Here is a 21405-nt window from a genome sequence, read left to right on the forward strand (position 1 = left end):
ACCGTTCTTTCTCGCGCGACCCGTCTGCACCTCGTGCGGAGCTATCAGAAGTCTTCCAACGGATACAATGGCCGACAACAAAGGAGCAGGAGGCGGAGGTGGTGGAAGGCGTAAGAACCGCGATATGGGGCGAGCGGAATGGAGGTATGGCGCATCAATTGCACCCTCCCGTTCTTCGCATTATCGGCTAACTAATTAAGTCGCCAAGCGATAGATAAGCGACAGCGTCATGAAGACAAGGCCGAAGCCAAGCGTCGCAAGATCGAGAACGGCGAAGACGTCAACTTGCCGATCTACGCGACCCAGTTCTCCAAGGAGGAGATCGACAGCGAAGAGCGCCGCCCCAAAAAGAAGGTTGCGCTTCTCATGGGATACTCGGGGACTGGATACTCCGGGATGCAGTTGTAAGCATTTTCTTGTTCAGTGTATGATCATTCGTTGTGCTGACAAGATACGGTATAGGAACGAGCGGCAACGCACCATTGAAGGTGATCTATTCACGGCCCTCGTCAACGTCGGCGCAGTTTCCAAGGCGAATGCGGCGGATCCCAAGAAATCATCTTTCGTCCGTTGTGCCCGCACAGATAAGGGTGTCCACGCAGCTGGAAATGTTGTGTCGCTGAAGATGATCGTCGAAGATGAGGATATCATTCAGAGAATCAACGCCGAGCTCAGCCCCCAAATCCGTGTCTGGGGCTACGAAGTGACCAGCAAAAGTTTCAGCTGCTACCAGATGTGCGATTCCCGAGTTTACGAATATTTGTTGCCAAGTCACTGCCTGCTTCCGCCTCACCCAAGCACCTATCTTGGAAAGAAGATCATCGAGTTTGCCGACAAGGCAGGCGAGTTGGATGCCGTCACAGCTCGACAGGAAGAGGTCGCAAGCTATTGGGAAGACGTTGATGAGAAGTACATCAAGCCGATCTTAGAAACCCTTCCGGAAGACATCCGCAGCGTCGTCGAGAAGTCTCTCTACCAAGACGAATCCCGCGATGCACTCCAACCCGCAGAAGAGAAGGGGGTTGTTTCCGCGGCAGCCGAGGAACCCGCGAAGCAGGAGACCAGCGAACAGCCCGTGACCGAACAACCTGCTAACGGAGAGGCCCAAAAACCCTTCGTCATGGACCCCCGCCAAAGAGCCATCATCGACGCCATCAAGGCCATCAAAGCAGCATACCTGACCGCGAAACGAGACTACCGCGCGCCCGCTTCACGCATCGCCCGCCTGCAAGAATGTCTCGACCGCTACGTAGGCACGAAGAACTTCCACAACTACACGATCCAGAAGACGCACAACGACCCCTCAGCCAAACGACACATCAAGTCATTCAAGGCGAACACCACGCCGATTATCATCGATGGCACCGAATGGCTAAGCCTGAAGGTCCACGGGCAGAGTTTCATGATGCACCAGATCCGCAAGATGGTCGCCATGGCTACAATGGTTGTGCGCTCGGGCTGCCATCCAGACCGGATCACCGAGACCTATGGCCGGGAGCGTATTGCTATTCCCAAAGCGCCTGGGTTGGGCCTCTTGCTTGAGCGGCCTATTTTTGATGCTTACAATAACAAGGCACAGGGTCTTGACCGTCAGCCGCTCAATTTCCAGAAATTCGAGGCGGAGATGAATGAGTTCAAGCAGCGGGAGATCTATGATCGGATTTTCCGGGAGGAGGAGCAAAGTGCCGGGTATGATATTTTTCCAATCAATCCCCACGTTTGATTTCGCATTGAGGTAACAATACTGACTTTGACTACAGCTTTGGTTCTTTCTTCAACCATATCGATCACTTCCCTGCGGGTTACTTCCTCTATGTTACTTCTGGTGGCATTCCAGCGGCTAAACTCGCAACTGCACCTACCACTGCTGACCCCAGCAGCCCCAAAGCTGGTAATAGGTCTCGTGGCGCTCCGCGCGCTCAGCAGGATGCACTTGCTGCCGTGGAGGTTGAATCAGAAGATGAGGGCGATGCCCCAGCCGGCGGAGAGCAAGAGGGTTAATCAAACAAAATAAAGATACGTGTTAGTCCGTCATTGAACGAAATGAACAATAATGCGCTACGAACTTTGTTAAATAAAATCCACTCAAAAGACTTAAGGTCTCGAGACCAGAAACTCTTTCATTTCAATGCTCGGAAATAGGCTTGCGAAATGCATGTAGATGACCTGTCCGTCCAAAGTCACCCTTCGTAGAAATAAATCCTACTCCGGCTCATCATGAGCAAAAGAAAACGCCAGTAACAACCACAATCATCGTAAGGGGGAAAAAAAACAACAGCAAGAATTCGTAAAATCCGTGAGGTATGAGAATTTGCCTTGAATCACATGCACACATAGTGCTCGCTGAATCCGTTGACATCGCAAAAACGCATGGAAAAGAAACACAACATAAAGCACATTGCAGCGGGAAAGGTCATTGTCTAAGGAGATCCAGCGACCCCCATTTCGGAATCAGATGCGATCGCTGAGTTTGCGTCCCATTCCTCAACTGAGGCCATGTCCGATTCTAGGGAGATCGGGTTAGATGATGTTCCAGGGCCGTTCAGGAGGGATAGAGATTGAAGCATACCGGAAGGCGGGTCATCAGGGACTTCTTCGAGCGACATCGATTTAAGGAGGGAGAGGAGTTCTGAGAGGATCGTATTAGTGGGGCTGAGAGAACCCTAAGTGTATACAGTTAAACATACCATTGGCCTGTTGAACTTCTTGCTGGTCCGTCTCAGAGTCGTCATAAAAAGTTGCCAAACAATAGTTGATCACCGGGGTAATGTTCTCAAGCAGTCTGGCGTCAATATGACTGAGCTGTTCGGTCAGGAATGCTGACTTGAGCCGCTCGATGCATGCGTTCAGCAGCCGACGACAAATGCTATGGCGCCGCTCTGGTGTGATAATGGTCTGCCCTTCGCCATTCTGTCCAGAGTCCTCTGCGTTGTCCTCCACGATCTTATCGTAGAAGATCATCTCGTCGAGGATATTCTGCATATGGCGACGGACAGTCTCGTCCTTATCAATGAGCAAAGTCGGGGCCCAGACCGAGATATTGTCAAGAACAACCTCAGTAAAATTAGCGGAGTCCATATTTAGCCGCTCGTTATTACCGCGACAGAGACACATGAAGAAGTCAATATGCTCCAGGCCGCCGCTGTTGTCAATGCTCTCGACCCCCTTGGCAATGAAGTCGATCATGTGCATGACTCGCCTCTTTTCCGGACAACGCTGGCAGAACGTTGTGGCTGCCTCCAGGAATGGCGTGCACATGATGGCGGGTTCGAGTCTGACGCCATTCTCCAGTGTCAGTTGAATCGCATCCAACAAACCTGCGTCAGGCTCCCCGTCTAACAGAACTCCAATGAACGCGCGTGTAGTCTGGCTCCTCGAAAGAGTCTCATGCTTCAGAAGCTTCAGCAAGATAGACAAAGACCCATCATTCTCAACGTCCTTGATGAGTTCCGTTTCTCTGGCGCTGGTTGAGAACTTGCCATTCAAAAACCGCCGTTGTCCACCAATGGGAGTTGGACGGAGCGAAAGGTCAACGTGCTTGAGAAAGACCAAGCACAATGACAGCAAAATCAGATGGTTGAACCGACGTCCTTTGTTCAAGAGGCGCACATAATTGGGATACCGGATCCGCAGCTTCTTCGTATCGTCCTCATCGATCCAGAGAATCTCCAGACAGGCAGCAAAATGACCTTGGTCGAGTAAGACCTGGATGATCTCTGGGCCATAGTTGCAAAACTTCAATAAGATGCCAAAGTAGTCATCCCAAATTCGCAAAAGGGATTGAACGTCGGTCCAGAGAGCTGTCACCATGGGCACAATCTGCTGAATGGCTTCATCGAATCGGTCGCGCCATGAGATCCGTTCATCTTCATCGAGATCCTGGCTTGTGGACATCAAGTGGAGATGGTTTAGGGCATAATTGACAAGCGAAATTCCCTTGCTTCGGATTTCCGGGTTCTGCGTCTTGATCATAAGATTGTAAATTGAGGTTGGCCGATTAATAACCCACTCAAGAGCCGATTGAGCCGCATTGGGGCTTTTGTTGATCATGTCGACGAGTTCGCTGTAAACCTCCTGGTGTCCTTGGTAATGCTTAGTACGCGTAACCAATTGTTCAATGGTGTCCATTCCGACATTGATGGCCAATGACTCTGCCCTAGTCTTGTTGACATTTTCTGTTGCCATGTCGGGCCACCGCTGAAGCAATCTGCCCACGAAGTATGCGTATTGTGGGTCCAGAAGACAGTAAATCCGAATGAGCATTTCGTTGTCCATGGCAATGTAGTTCTGGGTCGAAATTGATACCGGGAGGTGTATAGGGAGGTTGGGCTTCGTTGGCTTGAAGATTTCTTTGGACTTCTCGATCGTGGACACGCGTTGGTAGAACAACATGTATGCATTCCACACTTTGTTCTTAGGTGCTCCATTCATGTACTGCATCGTCTCACTCGGACCACCAAAGCATTGACCTGCGATTGTGCTAGGGTCGAATTTGCCGACATCGGAGTCGTTGAACTCGACCCAATTTGCTTCGCCGCCAGACGAGGGACGTTCAAGGGTATATGAGTAGTAGTGGCCCGATTCGGCCGTACCAGTGTGCACAAGAACCCCAACCAGTTCAAAGATATCCGGTGCAATTTTCTGCTCCGGGTCAGAGAGATGCTCGACCGTGTAGGGAGTCATGTCGATGTGGTGAGGGAATTGGAACTCGTCATTAATCTTGCTTCTCAGCATGTGCACCATGTCGAAGTCAAACCGCTTCAGGTGGAAGATCAAATTGTCAGGAACATCTTTCAGACAAGCACTAAATAGGAGTCAGGAAATCTGTCTGTGTCACTATGTCATTGTCACTCACCGCTTCACAGCATCTACATGCCGGCCACATGAGGTACAAGAGTATTTGTTGTCTGAAAGCTCGTTAGAATTGGAGCTCCCTCAAGGGCGCAGTATTAGCTCACCTCCCTGCATCACCTCCCCTGCCACGTAGGCCCGCAAACTGTCTTCAAGAGTCGCTTTCCCCTTGATCTCGCACTGAATCGCAGAGAATGGCTCTAGTCTTTCCGAGATATGATCGCATTCCATTGACTTGATTTGCTGAACAAGCTGCCCTCCATAGAAAGACCGGAACGTCTTCTTCTTTTCGGTATCGAGAACCTGAGCCTCCCAGCGGTCAAAGAGAAGGTTGTAGAACTCATCAACGTCCATCTGGACGGTCACATCAATCTCCTCGTTGTCGTATGTGAGAATGCTTTTCACAAAGTCTGAGGGTTCAATGCTCTTGCTCCAAGTCTCCTGCATCCATGTAAACAGGCGCTGGGTTTCATAGAGTAGCTTTTGAGATATCCGATCAGCAATGGGGAGATTCAGGATAAAGTCTCGGAACTCAATATTCATGAAAAGCTGGGTCATGAGGGAGTTCAAGTAACATGTGTTCGAGAGATTCTTGAGGCCCGCATAGCCTTCCGGGGACCGGAGCATTAGCGATCTATTGTAGGCATATTCCAGATAATGGGAGTCTAGGGTTGCAGTTAGTTTGATGTGAAAATAAACTGCAGTAGGCATGAATCAGGGATGCGAACCTCGTGGAACATTTGTGTTGAGGAGCTCCAAAACTTGACAATAAGTCTCATCGCTCTGCTTGCACAACAAGCTCACAAGATTGTAAAGACTCGATCGAGTGTAGCTGTGCATGACTGGAACCTGAGGGACTGCATGTTCCACCGTGTCTGGAGAGAAATCTGGGAACAGGTACTTGTTGAATATTTCCTCGGCGATGTTCCTAAACCCCCAGTTAGATGTCTGCAGACTTGATCAGACAGAGAAGTGTGACGTACAAAGTGACCAAAGTAACGCCCGCGGCGTTGGCCAATTCCAGACACCATTCTAACAAAGCAGAAAACCCGATGATCAAATTATCTGCCGGCTCACGCCCAACAAACTACAAATCATTAGTAAACAGTATTTAGCTGTCTTTGGGGATGAAGATACATACCTCTTCTGTTTGGTGAGTGAGCATAACTGCACTCCATTGTTGAAGATACTCGTTGAATATCAAGTCCAGAGGCGATTTCTGTGCGACTGTGCGGAACATCCATAAAGCAGCGTGGAAGAACTCTTCCGACTGGGGAACATGTTCAATGGTCTTGGGGATCACTTGCAAAAATGAAGACCAAATAGTGGCAAGCATGTCGATCCGGTTGGGATTTTCCGCAGTAGGAGATTCCGTATCGGGCTTTTTCATTGACAGCTTAAACGGTTTCAGCGGGCCACAGATTATCTTCAAGCGTTCCAAAATATCAGTCCGGATTGGCTTCCGCTCTTCTTCCAGGAGTAGAGATAGGATCAAGCCATCAAACTCCGCATGCTGTTTAACGGCGTTCCAGACGTTAAGGTCGCGCAATGAGCCCTCGACTAGGACCGCAAAAGAATTGCAAATCAAACTTTGGGCGCATGTACCAACCGGTGGATCTGTGGGACCGGTGCGGCCAATTTCAAGCAGGTCAAGAACGCGTCGGACCAAAGACATTGGATCGGTAATAAGAACGGACTCATCATCAGTCGGGCGATAGACTAGGTCACAATTAGTTAAGGCCCATTGGCTGAACAATGATTAATATTCGACATACCAGATATAGCCAGCAGAAGGCATTCGATGGCTCTAGTGGCGAGGACAGTGGTTATCGAGTTACCGGAGAGAGAGCTGAACAATTCATCTGACGTGAGGAACGCAACCAAAACCCGGTTGCTATGAGACACAAAAGCTTGGTCTGGAGACATCTGTAACGATATTTAGCACGAATATCGTTCAAATCAAAAGCGACCAACTCACCTCTGCAGCCTCCTCGTGGAGACACATTGACAATGTATTCAAGGAGTACAAGGCCTTGAAGGGTCTTTGCAACGGGAACATGTCTTTCTCGGTATTGTTGTTGGATCGAACAAGTTCGAGGGCCCGCACTTGAGGCGGGAAGACAACCAGGAAGTCAATTATCTGCAAAGTGTAAGTGTCGGTTCAGCTAAAATAGAAGAGCCGACGGGATCATACCTGTCGAGCCAAATCATCCTTGAGGTCAAGCATATCATACAGCTCGTCGAAGTGCTTCAGCACTTCGTTGTCCACTGCTGTCAGAGACTGCCGTCTCCCAGACCACGTTATTTCATGGGCATCGGGGGCCTTTCGAAGAATGAGTAAACCTGAAGAGAGCTTTAAGTCTTTCACAAGTGCCTCTGGATCTTGCAGCAACTCGACCTTCTGTCCACCGAGTATAGCAGTAAACTTAGAGAATCGACTCAGTTGCACGAGCATTTCCACAAGCTCGGCAGCCGTGGAGAGACCACCAATGCGCTTTGAACAGATTTTGGACATGGAAGCGCCATTGAAACATTGATATCGAAATTCAATGGGTTCGCCTTTCAGGGGACGTTCCGGGAGGGTAGGCGGAGAGCCACGAGGTGAGCTATACTGCGGCCGAGTTCGCAATCCATGGAGTAATTGACGAAGGAAATGTAAAGACCGGCTGAACATAAGTTCATCGGTTCCGACATCGCCATTGGAATTGCCGATATCCATAGAAACATCGTCATCGGCTGTTCCATTGCAAGATGGTTTCAACGCGACAGCGGCAGACTTCAGTTGGTCCACGCAGCGATTGACAAGAGCAATATGAGTAGCGTCGATAGCCGATCGGGGGGATCTGCGAACAATACCGTGGTCCAGATAGCTATCGATAGCGAACTTGATGGCCTCGGCTTCGATCGATTGTGGGGGTGCCGTCAGTATGAAGTTCCAGATTCGATCCATTCCAGGAATAGATATGACTTCATTTTCCCCGACAATGGGAGGTGATTTGATTCGAATCTCGTAGTGAACCGACTGTTGAGCGAACCATAACACCTCGCGCGAGTAGTCCTTTGGAAGCACAGCTGGTAGATACTCATGGGTGCATAGTTCGAGAAACGGGTTCTCTTTGATGGTACGGTTGGTGAGATCAACCATCATTTTCCAAATCGTTTGACGCTCCTCGGGAGTCAGGTTCTCGGACATGAAAATCTCCTTCCAGAGCGTATTCCCGAGATCAGGTGTGATAGTCTCTGGGGCCAGATCAATAAGACGCCGCAGGATTTCCACCCGCGAGGAAAAGCCGTGTTTGGCAGACGGATCCTTGAGCTTAGCGTGGTCTTGAGTAACGAGATGGTGAAGTTCGATTATCACCAAGCGCGTCAAGTCGAAATCAGTCGCAAGTTTCCAAAGTTCTCGTGCATCATCACGGGGTACTAGTGCATTCAAAACTTGGATGCTGCCCGCAGTGCATTCATTCATCTCTCCAATGTCTTGAATGCAGCGCTCATATGTCTCTGCCATGTCGGTTTCGTTGAGTCCAGCCTTGATGAACTGTCCCAGCTGCTCGGTTCCAAATCCCTGCATAAGTTCCTTTTGTTCCAGTGGGAGGTCCTTCGCCCCCGAGCTCTCCCGGATTAGGCGGATGCAGAGCTTCAGTGGAATAGAATCGATATTCTCATCACCGGACATGTTGCGGTAGTCCCGATCGCGATCCACGGGCCGTTCGCGCATTCGAGGCACCAGCTGCTCACAGAAATCGATTATCCGACTGTCGAAGCGATCCAAGGGAAACTCAAGTAATTTTGAGCACACATAGAGCAACGCCTTAGACCTCGACTGATGCATAGCAAAGGTTCGTGCGAGCATGGACATGACCTCACAGACAGTGCGATCATCTTGGCTCTCGGTGACGGTTTTCCAGATAACATCCGTGTCATGGTCGGTGTATTTCGCCGTCACGATCAGAAACCCAAAGATGTTACTGCTGCGGCTGATCAACTGTGGGTGTGAGTCAATGCCCACAAGATAATCGAGGATCTTGTTTTCTCGAAGATATTCAACCAAGTATTTCAGGAACGGCGATTCGATCCCCTCGCGGTTCTGGGATACATTTTGACCCCAGATGCTAACCAAATCCGATTGCATCATTTCAACGCCGTGGACACGAAGCTCCATTCGACCTTCCATGATTTGCCTTTTCAAGGTATCGAATTTCCATGTCCAAATAACACACAAAGCGGCTTGCTCTGCATCTGCCTCCTCGGGTACTTGGATCGACAATTCTTGGGCAAGTTGAAGCAAAAATTCCGAGTAACCGAAGCAAAGGAAACGGTAGCTGCGGAAAATTGGGTTCAGAAGACTATCGCTCAATTCACTGGTGGCCAGTTGCGACTTCTTTTCGACAAACGTGTTGTATACTTTGTCGATTCCTCGAACGGTATCGTAAAAAGGCTGAAGGCTGGTTGAATCGACAGACAGGTCAACGGGAGAATCAGAACCACCATTTTGGTCAATCTCCGTGTCGCATTCAAACAATGCGAGCATGTTGACCAAAGGGGCTGGAAGCATGGTGACGATTTGCGGACACTTCGGAAGCAATGCAAGCAGGTGCGAAGCGTATTGAACGAGGGCGCCGGGTGCATCAAACGGAGGGGCTGAGACCTGAGCTTTCAGTCGAGCAGAAAGATTGCAAGTTCCAGTGCGGGACTGATTTTCCAGGACCCGGAAAAAGGGAATTTGGTTGCCATGGAACATCCAAGAAAAGCTATGAAGATATCGTCGACAGGTGCTTGGAGGAATTTCGACATCTTCGTCATCTTCATCAACGGCACTGAGAAGCGTGGTGTCCAAGCGAACAAGATGAAGGACGATGCGGGAATAATCGAGAAGATATTGCTCGAAAAAGCCGGAGAGATCTTCAATAGCATCCAATTGCAGGTCTTGTTGTCTGCGCAAAAGACGGTCCAGGACGGAGGGCAAATATTCCCAGAAATCTAGATCCGACGCAAATTCCTCGATTGTGAGCCGCTCAATATCGCGCGCACAAGTGTGAAGCCATTGTTTTATTGTAACAAGCGCCGTGCCTTCCCGTGGGTGTCCTGTTCGCCGAATTAGTATATGGCCAAGTCTCGTTGAGTGGAGTCCCATATTACCATGTTCAAGCATATCACCAAGCGCCTTGAAGTTCTCTCGGGGTGTCATCTCAGTGTGTACTTTGGGGAACGAGTCGAAAAGAGGAGCCATGTCTTGGATCTCTATCACTTCGGGCTCATCTTGATCCCGCACCACTTGGCCCAGTGACTTCCAGTTTGAGGTATTCGGGTCTTGATTGATGTCTTCCGGTTCAGCAACTTCGATTTCAGGGCTTCGGGGTGAGGAGGATGAGGAGGAAAGTGAAATGGGATTGGGAGCTACGTCGGTATCTGGTAGGAGCTCCAGATCGCTACCGGGGAGCTCAGGGTCGGAGGGAGGGAGGTCGGGAGCCATGACAGATGGAGGAGATTTTGTGTTAATGGTGACTTTGTTAGCTGGATTTCCAGAATCCGAGGCCTCATCCATGTCGGAGGCAGGTGCGACGGAGGCAGTACGCGAGGTTCCATCCAACGACAAGGTCGGACTGACGCGACTTCCACTGTCGAGACGCGGACGTTTCCGGGTCGCCTGAGGATCAAGATCCTCCATAGAGTCGCTGATGAATGGAGACTCTTCGATCAAGGGAGTGTGAGGTGGGGTGTAAGAGCTATCTGGCGGGGGTACAGCCATGTCATTTTCCGCGCGTAGTAGACCCAGGGTAGTTGAAACGACGCGTGAAATGAAGGTAATGCAATAATGAAGGTTGAAGAGAAATAAGGTTGTGAGTTTAAGAAAAAGGATTGAGTGGGAGAGAAGTAAAGGTAAGTCCTCAAAAAAAGATAAAGCGGTCGACAGCTTTTTTTGGGGACGCGCCAGGATCAGTGACGTTGTTCTGTGGAGAGAGCCAACAGGATGATCTCTTTTTAACAACGACACAAGCTTCTGGGGATTTACTGTCGCTTATTTGCATTGCACATTGTCATATTGCAGTTTACATAGAAAGAAAAGAAAAATAATGCACATAATTACTGTGAAGTTTGTAGCAAACGTGACTGCCTATCTTCACTATTACTCCAGCTATATATAAGGCGAATATAAAGCGCCCAAAAATGCACAGCCCCTTATGCGGTCTTATGCATCGAGTCTGGACTCTTGGCATTCATTGTCTATTGTCTAACCAATCCTGTTCAATTTGTCCAAGTTTTAGAAGTTTTAGTTATTTATCATTTCTATATCGTTGTTTGGGCCAGGCATGCATGACGTTCATGTAACATAGACGCAGTCTCATTGTTCCCCCAATATCCCATATATGCAACTCACCAGGAAGTTCTGTACCTCTATAATATATATCACTCAATGAATAACATAGAGTCAATCACTCTTTCATTGTCGTTTCAATTCGACGAATGATCCTAGCTGGGTTTCCCGCAGCCACATGAAAGGCGGGCACATCCTGGAGCTACAGTCAGCATGATTGTACAATCAAGTTATAAGAAGGTGCATACAACATACCTTGGTAACCACACTCCCAGCTCCAATAGTCACGCCTCTGCCAATAGTGACGCCAGGAAGTACAGTCACATTCCCGCCGAGCCAGCAGTCCTCCCCGATAACAATCGGCTTGCCAGTCTCAGGGCCCTCAGTGCCATTACGCAGGGCAGGGTCAAGCGGATGAGTCCCAGAGAACAAGCTAACATTGGGGCCAAACAAAGTACGAGCCCCAACTGTGATGGGACATGTGTCGACGAAGACACAGTTAAAGTTGACGAAGACGCCTGCTCCAAGCTTGACGTTAAACCCGTAGTCTATATGGACAGGAGATTCGACCCAGGGTTCCTTCTCAAAGAGAGCTTCATCAGCTGCGGGGTCATCCAGCTTTGGTGGCAGAGGGGTCTTGTCGTCGGCGATACTATATGATGGTTTAGTATGAAGTATAAATAGTAATGTTTCTAAATTGAAGTAAACCCAAGCCTCAGACTGACCGCATCACTCACTCTCTCCACATTTCAACGAGACGCCGACGGGGCACCTCGTCCGACTTATTGAATCGATTACAGGCCCACTTGCAGCGCGCACGAGCAGCTATCAAGTCCGGGGTGAAGGCGTGGTAGAGCTCCCCGCGAAGCATCTTCTCTTTCTCAGTAGCTTCCGACATAGCTGTGATGGTCATAGCTATCGCATACAAAAAGCGAAAAGAGGAGAAACAACGAAGCCAGGCACCAGCTTGTAATTCAAGACACGTAGAGGTCTCAGAGCCCTAAAGCCAAGGCCATGTGGGCCCGGGGTGGACTGTCCCCCAGCGTCATGTCGGGGAAAAGGTCCGCGGGTGCCGATAACAAAACAATACAACTGTCTTCAGATTGTTCTCAGACAATGAAACCCGACACCCACTCACCAGCACACACTATTTAAATTCCACTAATTCACTCGAAAATGCCCGATCCTCGCACCGAATAAACACCCCAAGAAGTCTGTTTCCTCCAACACCCCACTTTGACAATGTACTCCAACACATTCGCAACAACCTCCGGCGCAGAGCCAAACAAAGCCCCGAACTTCACCCACACACCCAGACCTCCAATCCACGACCGAACCAACAGCAACGCATCCTCCTCCTCTCCCTCTGATGCGTCGACCGACGCGCCCAACCCCGATACCTCAATCTACCCAGACGGCAAGATGTCGCTAGCGGGGATCTCGCTGCGCGCAATGCTCCTCGGAACCAGCCTCGGGCTATCATCAAGCCTGGCATTATTCCTAAGCACCGTGTACCAAACTCCACTGTGGCGCGTGCCCTTCTTCGTCGCATCGCTGAGCCTGTTCCACTTCCTGGAGTTCTGGGTGACGGCGCAGTACAACACGCGGTATGCGACTGTCTCCGCGTTCCTGCTATCATCGAACGGATGGGCGTATAATATTGCGCACGGCTCTGCCATTGTGGAGTGCCTTGTGTCGCATGTTTTCTGGCCCGGGCAGACTGCTGCTGGGCGGATGGTTACTGTGACGGAGCCGTTTTTCGGAAACTCGGTCTCGCTGCTGCTTGTCGGAGGCTTTGTGCTTCTGTTGATCGGACAGGTTATTCGGACTATTTCTATGGCGCAGGCTGCTAGCAACTTCAATCACCATGTGCAGAGTCAGCATCAGGAGGGTCATGTTTTGGTTAATACTGGTCTTTATCGGTATCTGCGACATCCGAGCTACTTTGGATTCTTCTGGTGGGGTCTGGGAACACAGCTGGTGCTGGGGAATATGGTTTGCTTTGTTGGATATGCCCTAGTGCTGTGGCGGTTCTTCTCGAGCCGGATTAAGCGTAAGTTGTCCGTCGGTTTTTGTGTATTGGATATCTTGCTAACTGGTTTATGCGGCTACAGGCGAAGAAGCTTACTTGATCTCCTTCTTTGGCGACGAGTATGTTCAGTACAGAAAAGCTACCCCGGTTGGTATCCCGGGAATTTAGTTGGAAAACGTTACAGCATCAAGGATATTGAATCGAGTAAATACAAAGAAACCATTCATATCAGTATATGTGAAAATGTATGGAGCTAGAGCTAGACTTGATCGATTAGAAGTCTGGTATATTGTATAAGGCGTGATCACACCCATAGGCGTAGTAGCTTCAATACTGTAAGCTATTTATATTGGCATCATTATAGCTTACTTTCGGGCGCGACTCCTCCAACCGCGCCACTCATGTAAGGTCCACTCTCATCTGACTCGTTTGGGGCGGTCTCGGCGCCGAAAAGGACAAGCTCACGCCCACCTTCAGTGCTCCACCATGTAACACAGCAGTGGGATCGATCAACATCCATCTCGCCGCCGGCTAGGGCTTCCCAGAAACGATCAATACAAGCATGTCTCATATTGCGGTCGGAAATTGTGTTGATCAATTGTGCTGCTAAGGGGAGCCATTCTTTCAGATCCTCGACTCGGAGGAATGAAAGTGAATCGAGGAGAGCAAGGGTCAAGACAGCCTGTTCGGAGACAGGTGGACTCTGGCTCATGTCTGGATTTGGACCCTGCGGAGGGATCGGTGTAGAGGAAGCGTTTAAAGCACGGTCGTGAACAACTTCCAGCAAGATGGAAGGGAGAAGGGGCTGGCTATTTGCTAGGGGAGAAGGAGGTGCTGTAATTTGGATGACAGTCTTGAAAGCAAGACGGAATTGGCGCGCGGAAAGGTTATTGGGGAAAACCTGTTAACGATTAGAACCAACTTTCGTATAATAGCAGGGATGGAACTCACGGCAAAAAGATTTTCGATATAGAAAGGCAGGTGTTTGGCAGCTAATTCCGAGTTGTGGGGAATAGCGAAGACAACAAGCACCAGGCTGTGAGCAGCTTCGAAAATCTCCAACAGAAGACTATTAGCACCGGCTGCGAGATATGGGAAAGCGGCGGACAATAATAGTTCCTCGTTCATCTCGGAGGATATGACAAGAGGGAAATGCTCTGCCGCATTCAAGAAGAAAAGATCCAAACATCGTTCAACTGGGTGAGCAGGAATTTGGCCAATATCGCTTGGCTTAATGCTTCGCAGGAAGTTCTCGGCAAGAACGGGGTATTGTGAAAGGATGTCTATGGCTGCCAACATCACGAACGTCTGCTGCGATGAGGCATTCTGGCCAATCCGAGAAGAGATGAAATACATGTTGCGAAGTATGTGGAGACATTGCATGGATAGATATGGAGCACCTGGAAGTAGCATAGTTAGTACAAAACAAACATCACGACTCATCTGCAACTTACTACTGTTGGCAGCAAGAGCCGGGTCATTGATAGTTCTCCCCAGCACAGCCCGAAGGGTAATAACCACCGAATACAAGCAATTTCGCAACACCTTCCAGAGGGCGGGAAGTGTAATCTCCCGGGATTCAGCATCCAGGAACTCTGCTTCTTCCGCAGCATCAATCTCAGACAGTTTATTCTGGCGCCATTGAACCATGAGCGTCCGAACGAAATCCGCCAGGTAATCAACAGTCTGCGCAACAATTCTCGGATCCCGAACATTATCAACAGAATGCGCGATGAGACGAGACAAAGGCCCTAGCGTGGACACAAGCGGGCGAGCGGCTACCGCTGAGACAATAGCAAATGTGGGGGAGTTGGCCGACCAGCGAAACTGCTTCCCGGGAGCCTCAACAACATCTTGATCAATAGATCCCAAGAAATAGCCACCCTCGAGGCCTTCCGAAGACAAGTATGCCGACTGAATCATCGTGGGGAGCAAGCGATCATAATCCAGCTTGCTTCTCTCGAGATCCGACAGAAGCTCAAAAGTGTAATTCAAGACCATAGTGATGCACTGTCCATCAACCCCAGTCTCGGGGCCAAGCTCCTCCAGCGCTAATTGCGCCGCTCTCGCAAGCGCCGACTCGAGTTTCACCCGAATATGCCGTGGTAAGCCCCGTCGGTTTTGTCCCTCGAATCCCATCAAGATTCCGCCTAGCAGAAGCGTATGCCTCCACCGCGGGGACTTATCATCCGCTCCTTCAGCGACCGCCTTAACCCACGCCTCGTACTCAATCTTCCTATTTCGCCCGTACGGAATCCGTGGTTCGTCGGTAGTATCATTCTGCAAGACAGCGATGGCGGCGGTGTTGAAGACGCTGAGTATCTTGCGACATGATTGGAGGTCGACCGGGTGGCTCCAGAGCGAAGGCGCAGTGAGGAGTTGTGAAGAAAGGAGCGTCAGATTCAGAGGATTCCCCAACATTGACAGGAAACTGGTAGCTGTGGGAAGAAGACTGAATTGGTCTGTCGTTAGCCTAACATTGACCCTTCCAATCAGATTGGGGGTATGTGGCACTTACGAAGCGGCATCTTGGAAGCTGGAAGTCGCCTGCAGCGACCGCAGCAGCGTAGCCAGAGATCGTTCCGTGGCCATTTCAAGACTGGTGATAGGGATGCTCCCAGACAAGAGGCTCTACATCGCCCAGGGAATGAGATGATCAACCGCGGAGAAGCCGAGGTCCGACTCCAGCCAAATACGGGGGCGTCCACGTACAGCTGACCAATGAAGCGGAGCCAAACAGTGCAAACAAGCATCGTCATCTCCGGAAGTCTCCAGACTTGCCTTTTTTGTTGATAAGCGTGCAATACATATACGGTCAAGGTGACTGCATGAGTTCCCTATTCACGTGTCATGCTTCGATGATTGATCTTCGCTGCAGCTGAACCGGCGCAGCTACCTCTCCATGGCTAGCAATCGCGTCCCGATTAACTACGAAGTACCTGCCTTTCCGTCATTGTACGATCCCTTGCCGGCGCATCATGAACAAGCATACTACCTATTCTACACGAAGGACATCTGGCGCTTCACACTTTTCTGGACGCTGATATTCTACGGCGCGACACATCTCACTGTTGCTGGGTGCGCGGTATTGACTCATTTCCGTAACTGGAATGTGATATGGATTGTGCCGTTGGTGTACATTTTTGTTGCAGCGTTTCAGTCGCTTATAGCCGGGAGTATAATTGGACTTGTGTAAGTTGGTTGCTTGACACTTGACCTCCCCGAAATGATTAGGTAGCTGACGCTTCTGTGGTGGATAGCCTCGGCGCGGTGTATGAAGCAGGCAATTTCAGGATGTCAACTTGGCTACCGATGATATGGGGTGGTGTCAATGTTATGCTTCTTATTGTAACCAGCTTCCCCATGCAAGGTGGCCTTTGAATGGTATCCCGGCTGCTACTGCCTTCGACCATACTACCTACAGAATATAGCAATTTTCTATGTGGGGGGCAACTACGAATTCGGAATATGTCCAACCACCCTACGCAAACAGTCTCGTCGACAAATAACCAGGAGACTTCAAAACGCCCGAAAATTTCATATGATACAAATGGGATTTGATATCTCATATAACGCCGTCGCCCCGCATCAAAGTAGCCATGCTATGTCCTTTGCGCCAATGCCAAGCCGATTCAACGTGCATTTCAAATCAGATGTCCATTTTTCATCACTGTCTCCGATTGCCATCGGGCATACCACCGCCTTGCAAACCAGGCAGGCCACCAAATCCACCAGGGAAACCAGGGTTGTTCGCCAAAGCTTGGAGGTTGAGATTCTGTGGCATGGGGAAACCCTGGAGTTGCTTTTGCAATTGTGCTAGATCCATATTCATGGGTGGTGTTCCGGTCATACCCTGCGGCATGGGGAACCCATGCATTCCAGGTGTGGGGGTACTCGACTGTGATGAGGGGTGAGTGGACATAAGTGCAGCCAAACGGCCCGGATCCATCCCACCCATAGCGCCGCCATCCATCCCTGGCTGCCGAGGCTGAGCACTGCCAATACCAGGTAGCAACCCTGGAGCATCGGGCTGAGGGCCGGCCGGCGGCGCACTTTGAATACCCGGCAGAGCAGGGCCACCTGGTCGTCGTTGATCGACCAGGCTGTCAGCTTCGTCCTGCATTTCTTGCTCCTCGTCCTCACGCATTTGTTTCCGGCCAAACCCGCGGTTCCATGTTCCCTGGGCTTCTGCGGCCTCTTCGCCGATGTGGAATCGGTCTTTCATATAGCTAGTCTCGCCAGGCCGAGTCCGCGACCAGAATCGAGTGAAGTTATCCTTAGATCCAGAAGCCAAGATATGGCCCAGTGGGTGCCAGTCTAGTGACCAAATTGTAGCACCGTGCGCATACTGTACACGATGTGCCGGGTAGATCACCTGCGGCGGAGTATTGGCCGGGTCCGGGCTGTCGTAAGGTGCCACGGTGGGAATCTGGCCAGCCGGCAGGTGCGGCTCATCAAGTAGATAATGATAGAGAGAACCATCCTCAGCACCAGTCGAAATAAGGTTACTGTGAATCGGGTGCCATGTCAGAGAAGAAATCGGCTTGTCATGGCCTCGCAGAATGCAAATATCACGCATCATCCGCAAATCGAATACTCTGGCAGTCTGGTCTCGCGACGAAGTAGCAAGGAGGTTGCTGTTCACACGCGAGAATCGCGTCGATGTGACGGTGTTTTTGTGGCTGTGAAGGGTCGTCAGGCAACGACCAGTGCGCGGATCCCAGAATTTGACCTGGTGGTCCTTCGATCCAGAAACAATCAGACCCTTGGTCGGGTGCCAGTCGCAAGACTTGACATCCCAGTTGTGTCCGGTCAGTGTAGCGTCAGCCGTTCGGGTTGCAAAGTCGAAAATTTTTAAGGTTGTGTCATCGGACGCTGAAAGGAATTTAGTATCACTGGGTGCCCAGGCCAGATCGCGGACTGCGTCGTGGTGGGCGTCATCTATCGTCTCGACGTTGTTGAAGTTGGGTCGCCAGTATTTGATATCACCTCTTTGTCCACCAGAGACCAGCCAATCCTGGCTATGGGCCCATGCCAAGGACGTAACACCAGCCTGTATTTGATCATAGTGCGCCTGTCCCGGAAGAACATCTCAGATTAGCAAGGGTGCAATCCATAGAAGCTGTAAATACGCACATCCATAACCGTCTCGAAATTGAACGCCGTTCCATTCCAAAGCATAAACTCTCCCGTATGACCACCGGTCAGCAGCCGCCTTCCCTCGGGAGTCCATCGCACCACGACGATGGGTTTCTTTGATTTTCCGATCGACTGGTGAAGGTGTCGGACGGGGATTGTATCAACGGCAGAATAGGGCCGCGCCATCGGGGGAAGAACCTGTCGCAAGTCAGTCTCTTTATTCGCCAGGCCAGTACAGTTCAAGCGACACATACATCGACCGCGAAGCTGGGGCTCGGTCGTTCCGTCTCCAATCGATGTGGATGTCCTCCTTTGTATTTCGGTTGCCGTGTTCTCATCCATTGTACCATTGAAGAGCCATAATCCGTGACGAGACCTGAGAGTAAGAGTAACGGTTGTCAGTCGGGCTATAAACAAGCAGAGGCTCAGTCAAAGGTCATTTCAAAGCAAGCAAACATACGTGGTCTGCGAGGTCCGACTGGACCATCGAAATTCTTGCCAAACCGCCCTGGACCTTCACCTCCATTGTCCTCGTAGTAGGCCATCGCGACCGGTTGAAAAGATATACAGGATCAAGGCTGTCGGTTCGCGAACATGAGCAAAGGCAATTGAAGTTTCAAATACTGATCGAATACTGAATCGGACCGGTCCAAGGCTAAAAACAAAAGATGCGGAGAGAGTCGAAGCTCTTCGGAGCGCAGGATCCGTCCCTTGAGCGCATGTGACGCTGATTGGCCCCTGCGGGTTTTATCTGCAAGCTTGCGCTATGATGCCTCTGCCCCCGCCATGGCCAGTATTAAATCATCTTGTTTCTGGTGCTTTTGTCTTTTGCCTTGTTTTTCTCTTCTTCTCTTCTTCTCTGTCATAATTGTGCGGCCTGGTTGTTGCTCTAATCTTCGCATTGCTCCACGTCGGTGTTCCGGTTTAATCGGAGCTCGACTCGAAGACCTTTTGATCTCTCACACTACCGAGGTCGTAGGGCTGTTAAGATGACTACTCGCACTGGAGCAATTACGAGCGCCCGCGAGGAATCGCAGCTCAATTCGAGGAAAGGAGCCCAGAATGAGGCCGAGGTCTCTCCGCCATCAACTTCAACTGCAAAGAAACGCAGTAAATATCGCCATGTAGCTGCATATCACTCAGAAGCTCGTCATTCCAGCCTCAGTCGAGAGGCTGACGTGCTCCCCAACTTCCTGGGGTTTCGAAATCTCATGGTGTTGGTACTCGGTAGGGATTGCTAAAGAATTGTATACATATGGAAACGGCTAATGTTCCGACAGTGGCGATGAACCTGCGATTGATTATTGAGAACTTCATGAAAGTGGGTAATCCAAAAGTTCAATTACTATTTCGAGTTGCAAACTAATAAACACATCATAGTATGGCGTGTTAATCTGTATTAAATGCCATGACTACCGCAGGCAAGACGTTGTTCTGGGGTCTATATTGTTTGCCTCGGTTCCATGTCATTTGCTCGTGGCATACATCATTGAGCTCTCAGCCGCTACTGCAGCCAAGCAAACAGTGGGTCGTCAGAAGAAGACGGAAAAGGAGAAAGAGCACGACCAGAAGGTCTTCCAGTCTACCTGGCCATACACTGCTTTCCTACACACGCTCAATGCCACGCTATGCCTCGCAGTAACCAGCTTCGTGGTGTATTTCTACATCCACCACCCAGGCATTGGGACAATATGCCAGCTGCACGCGATCATCGTATGGTTGAAGAACTGCTCTTATGCCTTCACAAACCGTGACCTCCGTCTCGCTCTGCTCAATCCCTCCGCAGACCCGGGCTTGCCTGAAATTTACTCCTCATGCCCCTACCCACAGAATATTACCATCAATAACCTGGCGTACTTCTGGCTGGCGCCGACGCTGGTGTATCAGCCTGTTTATCCGCGCACAGCATCCATCCGGTGGTCATTTGTTGCAAAGCGCCTTGCAGAGTTCGTTGGCCTAGCAATGTTCATTTGGCTTCTGTCTGCGCAGTATGCTGCACCGGTGTTGCGCAACTCGATTGATAAGATCGCAGTAATGGACATCGCCTCGATTTTGGAGCGTGTGATGAAGCTATCCACTATCTCGTTGATTATTTGGCTTGCTGGCTTCTTTGCATTGTTCCAAGCGCTTTTGAACGCTTTGGCCGAGGTCATGCGGTTTGGAGACCGCGAGTTCTATACCGATTGGTGGAATAGCTCCAGTCTGGGTATGTATTGGCGATCTTGGAACCGGCCTGTCTACTTGTTCATGAAGAGACATGTCTACTCGCCGCTGGTGGGTCGTGGATGGAGTCCTCTGGCTGCGAGTGGAATGGTTTTCACGCTCTCCGCAATTCTTCACGAAATGCTCGTGGGCATTCCCACACATAATTTCATTGGTATGTCTTTCACACTCTCTCTCTCGTCACAGCTCAAAGGCTAATCAAGCCCAGGTGTCGCGTTCTTTGGAATGATGTTCCAGCTGCCGTTAATTAGCCTCACCGCACCGTTGGATAATATGCGCGGGCCTGAAGGCAGGGTTATTGGAAACTGCATCTTCTGGGTCAGCTTTTGTCTGGTCGGACAACCACTTGGAGCGCTCCTGTACTTCTTCGCTTGGCAGGCCAAGTACGGGAGTGTAAGTAGAATGGTGCCGAACATGGCAGCATGAAGTTTTCAACATCCGACATTTAGCCGCTTTGTGTATCGCATTTCTCTTGACATATGCTGGGACTTATAGCTCTCTTTGAACATTTATTCGTGAAATGCTAGAAAACATCCCTTGCATGACGTCAGCTTGTTGCCTTCAATGTTCTCATTAGAACTCCAGGGCTGTCAATTCCATGATAAACCAGCGTGAACAAAGGATCTCGAAAATTCCTTGTCTACCTGAGGCCATTCTCAATACTCCGAAAGGCCAACTATATCACAACTGCAAACCTTAGAAGACCCCGGAACGGCTAAATTGATTGCACCGACGGGAGCCCGGAGCTTGTGAACCCCGAACCTCCAATTACGTATAAAGGAGCCCCATAAGGAGGTGAAATCACAACACCAAGCTACTATCTCACCTCATTTCTCCTGAT

The 21405-nt window shown here is 50.2% G+C and overlaps 8 protein-coding genes across 8 annotated transcripts; 4 read left to right on the plus strand and 4 right to left on the minus strand.

Annotated features, from left to right (window-relative positions):
* Nucleotides 1-67: 67 nt before the first annotated feature.
* On the plus strand, nt 68-2001 carry N7471_012058 (pseudouridine synthase PUS2; the record flags this gene model as incomplete). Its single annotated transcript, XM_057284777.1, has 4 exons — nt 68-144; nt 201-404; nt 463-1689; nt 1761-2001. The coding sequence occupies 4 exons, from the start codon at nt 68-70 to the stop codon at nt 1999-2001; spliced, it is 1749 nt and encodes a 582-aa protein (XP_057131043.1).
* Nucleotides 2002-2420: 419 nt separating this feature from the next.
* Nucleotides 2421-10603, minus strand: N7471_012059 (uncharacterized protein; the record flags this gene model as incomplete). Its single annotated transcript, XM_057284778.1, has 12 exons — nt 2421-2506; nt 2570-2629; nt 2688-4804; nt 4856-4907; nt 4959-5516; nt 5580-5779; nt 5835-5938; nt 5993-6570; nt 6627-6777; nt 6830-6991; nt 7046-9939; nt 9994-10603. 12 exons carry the CDS (start codon nt 10601-10603, stop codon nt 2421-2423), a joined length of 7572 nt encoding a protein of 2523 aa, XP_057131044.1.
* A 685-nt stretch (nt 10604-11288) lies between these two features.
* On the minus strand, nt 11289-12083 carry N7471_012060 (sugar O-acetyltransferase; the record flags this gene model as incomplete). Its single annotated transcript, XM_057284779.1, has 3 exons — nt 11289-11366; nt 11426-11822; nt 11908-12083. The coding sequence occupies 3 exons, from the start codon at nt 12081-12083 to the stop codon at nt 11289-11291; spliced, it is 651 nt and encodes a 216-aa protein (XP_057131045.1).
* A 329-nt stretch (nt 12084-12412) lies between these two features.
* N7471_012061 (protein-S-isoprenylcysteine carboxyl O-methyltransferase) lies at nt 12413-13370 on the plus strand (the record flags this gene model as incomplete). Its single annotated transcript, XM_057284780.1, has 2 exons — nt 12413-13223; nt 13285-13370. 2 exons carry the CDS (start codon nt 12413-12415, stop codon nt 13368-13370), a joined length of 897 nt encoding a protein of 298 aa, XP_057131046.1.
* A 190-nt stretch (nt 13371-13560) lies between these two features.
* Nucleotides 13561-15794, minus strand: pex8 (putative peroxisomal membrane protein Pex17; the record flags this gene model as incomplete). The annotated part of the gene is made up of 4 exons (XM_057284781.1): nt 13561-14103; nt 14154-14602; nt 14657-15654; nt 15721-15794. The coding sequence occupies 4 exons, from the start codon at nt 15792-15794 to the stop codon at nt 13561-13563; spliced, it is 2064 nt and encodes a 687-aa protein (XP_057131047.1).
* Nucleotides 15795-15990: 196 nt separating this feature from the next.
* Nucleotides 15991-16583, plus strand: N7471_012063 (uncharacterized protein; the record flags this gene model as incomplete). Its single annotated transcript, XM_057284782.1, has 2 exons — nt 15991-16394; nt 16463-16583. The coding sequence occupies exons 1-2, from the start codon at nt 16105-16107 to the stop codon at nt 16581-16583; spliced, it is 411 nt and encodes a 136-aa protein (XP_057131048.1). The 5' UTR covers nt 15991-16104.
* A 286-nt stretch (nt 16584-16869) lies between these two features.
* On the minus strand, nt 16870-18886 carry N7471_012064 (WD40 repeat domain-containing protein; the record flags this gene model as incomplete). The annotated part of the gene is made up of 4 exons (XM_057284783.1): nt 16870-18276; nt 18339-18539; nt 18596-18717; nt 18802-18886. The coding sequence occupies 4 exons, from the start codon at nt 18884-18886 to the stop codon at nt 16870-16872; spliced, it is 1815 nt and encodes a 604-aa protein (XP_057131049.1).
* Nucleotides 18887-19330: 444 nt separating this feature from the next.
* On the plus strand, nt 19331-21083 carry N7471_012065 (putative diacylglycerol O-acyltransferase (DgaT); the record flags this gene model as incomplete). Its single annotated transcript, XM_057284784.1, has 5 exons — nt 19331-19568; nt 19622-19662; nt 19722-20718; nt 20773-20957; nt 21060-21083. The coding sequence occupies 5 exons, from the start codon at nt 19331-19333 to the stop codon at nt 21081-21083; spliced, it is 1485 nt and encodes a 494-aa protein (XP_057131050.1).
* Between the last annotated feature and the right edge of the window lie 322 nt (nt 21084-21405).

Source organism: Penicillium samsonianum, assembly GCF_028829775.1.
Source record: "Penicillium samsonianum strain IBT 33392 chromosome Unknown utg000007l_segment0_segment0, whole genome shotgun sequence".
Taxonomy (NCBI): Eukaryota; Fungi; Ascomycota; class Eurotiomycetes; order Eurotiales; family Aspergillaceae; genus Penicillium; species Penicillium samsonianum.